Here is a 4503-nt window from a genome sequence, read left to right as displayed (position 1 = left end):
CCCCCGGGCGCGCGGCGCAGCCGAGGGCAGCCGGCACGGGATGGCCGAGCCGCCCGGCAAACGCCCTCCGCCTTGCCCCGGGCTCTACAGGCTCCTCGAAAGGCAGGTGCAGGGACTCGCGCCCTCATGGCCCTCACGCCCCTGAGTCACAGACGTCGCAGCACTTACCTCTCCCGTGCGATACTTTCCACTTCTTCAAAGCAAACTTTGTTTCAGATTTGTAGAGCCAGATGCATCCCCCCCCTCCCCCCCATAATGCATCAGGGAAAGAAGGACGCAGAGGTCAAGTCCCAAGCCGAGCTACCAGGTGCAGTCTTGTTTCTTCCTTCCCGCCTCACCTTGCAGGACTGCAGCATGGAGGGGAAATGTTGTTTTATTGCTGCCCTTCAGTGAATCCATACCTTCCTCTTCGGTGTCGCTGCCTCGGAGGAAACCTAGTGTGGTGGTTAGAGGGCAAAGCTATTGTGCTGGGCAAATATAATTATCTTTTTAGAAGATAATTCAGACCAGGCTGCTCCAGAGACTTGCATCTGTTACGAAGATGCAACATGTCACATTTCACTTCATTTTCAGTTTAATCAAAGGAATGAGCAGTTTCCCTCATTCCTCAGCAGCCATTCAGTCTGCAGCGCTGCAGCACCAACCAGTTCAACAAAAGTATTTAAGAGCAGAAGTCTTGGGGGGGAGAGTAGTCATTGCTAATAAAATGCTAATTCAGTGGCTTTGTAGCTAACGTTCATGAGTTAGCATGGCTGAAAATATATTACTCACAAAGCAAAATGAATACCATAGGAATATATTTATCACCCAATCCTAAGTTTAAATGAGCCTATGACCTTTTTTCAGGGCCTCTTTAACACAAAAAAATGATACGCATTGTATATAGCCAGCGACTTTCTCTGTTCTTTACAATTAAGATATTCTTGCGGTTTCTTGGTGGGGGACCAGAGAAGGGAGAATAAAAGAAATTGTTTCCAAAGCACTCACTTTCTGTTTCAGATTTGTGGCTGTTTGTTCACATGTGTCCACGGGGAGATGAAGCACGTTGGATTCGGCATAATTTGGCTTTGGATGGCAATCTTCCTCCTCCTTCCTTTTTCTGCTTCCGTGGCAGTCACTGACAAAACAGGTACTTAGCTTTTGTCAAACAGACAAAAAAGCCTTACCATAAATCTCAATTTTGACACAGGTCAGCAAATAATAATAATAATAGATAATAATTTTGCACAGAAAATAAATCAAGGGTCACATAAGCTCTACGATCTATGTCTCTGAAGAGTCCATGTCTGAGGTATTTAAAGGTAGTACTCCTATTCTGCATATAGGAAAATATGTCTGGGAGAAGTTTTAAGCTTTTGTAGGTTTGCTGTGCGCCCCCTTGCTACTTTCTCAATTTGTTACATCCAAACCTGAGCTTAAATGATCTAGAATAGTATGAATACAGTTGTAATGAACTGATTCTAGGCCTTAAGCCTGGAAAAAACAATTATTCTTACTAGCATTATTAAGAGCTCAAAAGCATGGCATATACTTCATGGATGTAGACGAAGACAGATCATTGCCCCTGAATGAAGGCAGAGGGAGGAAAGGGTTATAATATTCTAGCAAACTGGCCGAGTTAAAGTTTGGTATGTCTTTTATGAATTCCCTCTACCTCTCCTTTCTGGGCTCCCTTCTGTGCTATCTGTCACTTATCTAGCTCTTTCCTTTAAAGCAGTGTCCATTTTTTCTGCCACTTACTCCATTTTATCTTTAGTATCCTGTATTTTGACTCTTCTTCCTGGAATTTACTGTCTTCCAAAAATAAATCAATTGTGCACTTGTAAAAGGGACCATGTGGTGTGATATTGGACCAAATACTGACTTCTTAGACTGGCTAGAGTTTCAACATACATTTTAACCTTCTGCAACTTGCCTAACATTGACAGCAGCTATAAGGCTCTCTACTTACTAAAAAATAAATAGAAACTATTATATCTTTTCAGAGAAATATAAAAAGTATGTTTGAAAAAAACTGGAGCTCTGGGTGCTCAGTACTTCTGAAAATTAAATCCACTGTATTTAGTGTTTCCAACTGCTAGTGGAATACAAATCATAATCATAATTATAATTTTGACATAGGGTAACAGTACACTATGGTGGAGAAGCTGAGGTTGAACCTCAAACTCTTTCAAAGCTAAAGGCTTTGAAAATATCCTATTCTAAACCTCTGGAAGAGGGTGAACCTCATTTAATAACCCTGCAATAATTTTCTCTTACTGTTTGGAGCTGTGTAATTGCTTGCCACGTCTAGTTTCTTCAGTGTAGAGCTGAAGAAGGACATTTTTAAAATCATGGAAATGTGTGATTGTAGAAGACTCCCAAATAATCAACAGTATATGTAATTTAAATATATTTTAAAATGAAAGAAGGAAGAGTGCAGTTCTGTCCTAGGAATAAAGCAGGGGTGGGCAAAATGCAGCCCAGGGGCTGGATGCAGCCCACCAGGCAATTCTATCTGGCCCGCGGGGCCCCTAAAAAATTTAGAAAATTAATATTTATCTGCCTTTGGCTATCTATCATGCGGCCCTCGATGGCTTGCCAAAACTCAGTAAGTAGCCCTCTGCCCAAAATAATTGCCCGCCCCTGTAATAAAGCATTCCAGGTAAAATGTAAGCTAGTCATAGAAGACTAGGGTATTTAGGTTGTGAGGAAGAATGGAGGCATTTGAAAGAAGAAAGATCTAAGTTCTTTTAGCTTTCTCTTCTTTCAGTCTCTTTGTCTCCCTTATTTCTCCCTCAAGGTCATGTCCTCTTGTATGGTTGTCCTGCTCCTACTTCTGCTCTTCTACTCTCTTCATGGCAACTCTACTGGCAGTTTCTTCTGATTGTCCTGTCTCACTTTTGGCACAGACAGAAATGCAGCTCCCCACTGTAACTCAAAAGGCTTTGCAGGAAGTGTTCTGAGATGCAATGATCCCCTGGACCAAACAGAAGTTTGCTGTTGGTTCCAGGGGTGGGGGGAATCTAGCTGCTGGCTTGAATCCTGCAGCTGGTTTCCCCATAATGGTCCTGTTCTCCCTGCCAGCCCATGCTGTTTTCAGAGGAGGAAAGTTTCTGTAGCAGAAGGAGCTTGTTCTAGGGGCTCCCTAGCCACTGCTGGAGGGTGGGATGGGTGGATTGGAGCTTGCCGACCTTGGGGAAGCTCCAATCTACCCGCCCCACCCTCCAGCATTTGCTGAAAACAACCCAGACCGAACTCCATTCTGAAAGCAGCAACAGACTGGGAGGCAGCACAGACAGAAGTTACTGAAGACACCATGTTTTGAAACGTTTTCATCTGAACCCTTATGCAGGATTGTTTTTATGGGATCAGGCCCCTTAAAGTGCTTTGCCACTATGCACTTTTGTTTGGTTACAGCTGTAGAGCTCTTTTAGGGTCCAGATTGGGTGAAAACTGTCACTTCTGTCTGAACCATTTGCTTCCAATCACCTTACTACTCAATCAGTGCTATCCCAACAGTGTTTACATCAGTTGATTCACAGACTGTGTTGCTATAGTACTCTGACAGTCTCCCTACTACTTTTGTTTGGAAAATCTAAAATTAAGGAGAATTCAAAATAAAGTGTGGAATTAATAAGAGGCTTTTTTTTAAATGAAAGAGTTCTCTTGTGCAAAAATGTAAAATTACATATGTGGATTTTTATGGGGAAGAGGAGGCTTGTTTTTGAGTTGGCATTCTGAATGTGCCTTGGGAGTTACTTCATGTAATTAATATTACATTGAGTAAAGAAATGTCAGTACTGGAAAAAACAGATGTTAAAGAATATGACAGACTACATGAACCTGCTTGCAGCAGTCTTCCTTAAGCGCTGTTGTGTGTGTTAATATCTATTTGATTCAAAATAGGGCTCCTTTCAATTTTTGCTTGGGCAGGACTGCTGGTGTACTAACCATTTACTGGAGGGAAGTGATTACTTCTAAAAATAAAATATAGCAAATCTAAGGGAGAGTATAGGGTTTCGGCTCTGGAGCTCATGGAGTTCTCCACAGCTGTATGTTAAACCTAACTATATTAAGGACAACTTGTTTCTCTTAACTGTTTTATTTTCTTACATTGTAAAATTAACCAGACTTTGATTGGTAGGAGTTTTTGTTCTCACAGTATGGATGTGGCCCTTCTTTATAATGGTCCAGAAATATAATTATTTTAAAATTGTGTTCAAATGTTGATATATTTTTTAAGTTCTCTGATTACTGTAGCCTTTTCAACTTAATACCTTTCTCTTAACATGGGACTGCTAAACTTTGTTGGCTGATCTGTACACTTGGAACATACTAAGGACACTTAAAACATGAGCAGAATACAGCCCGTGGGCTGGATTTTTTTCCTAAAAAATTTAGAAAATTAATATTCATCTGCCCCTGGTTCCTGTCAAAAATGACAGGAACCCAGGGTAGTAGGACCCAGGGGAAGTCTGGCGGGCTCCTACTACAGCAGGGCCCACCTGGCCCCACCCCTAC

The 4503-nt window shown here is 41.9% G+C and overlaps 1 protein-coding gene across 3 annotated transcripts in view; it reads left to right on the top strand.

Moving 5' to 3' along the window:
• COL19A1 (collagen type XIX alpha 1 chain) overlaps window positions 1–4503 on the top strand; it is a 594002-nt gene that overhangs the window by 955 nt on the left and 588544 nt on the right. For all 3 annotated transcript variants that reach the window (XM_019520501.1, XM_019520502.1, XM_019520500.1), the window contains exon 2: window positions 1000–1129. In XM_019520501.1, coding sequence (XP_019376046.1) covers window positions 1036–1129 — 94 coding nt within the window. In that variant the 5' untranslated portion in view covers window positions 1000–1035. The remainder of the gene's footprint in view (window positions 1–999; window positions 1130–4503) is intronic.

Source organism: Gavialis gangeticus, unplaced genomic scaffold, assembly GCF_001723915.1.
Source record: "Gavialis gangeticus isolate Ggan-Ray unplaced genomic scaffold, GavGan_comp1, whole genome shotgun sequence".
In the NCBI taxonomy this organism is placed as follows: Eukaryota; Metazoa; Chordata; order Crocodylia; family Gavialidae; genus Gavialis; species Gavialis gangeticus.
This window is presented reverse-complemented; position numbering and strand designations above follow the sequence as displayed.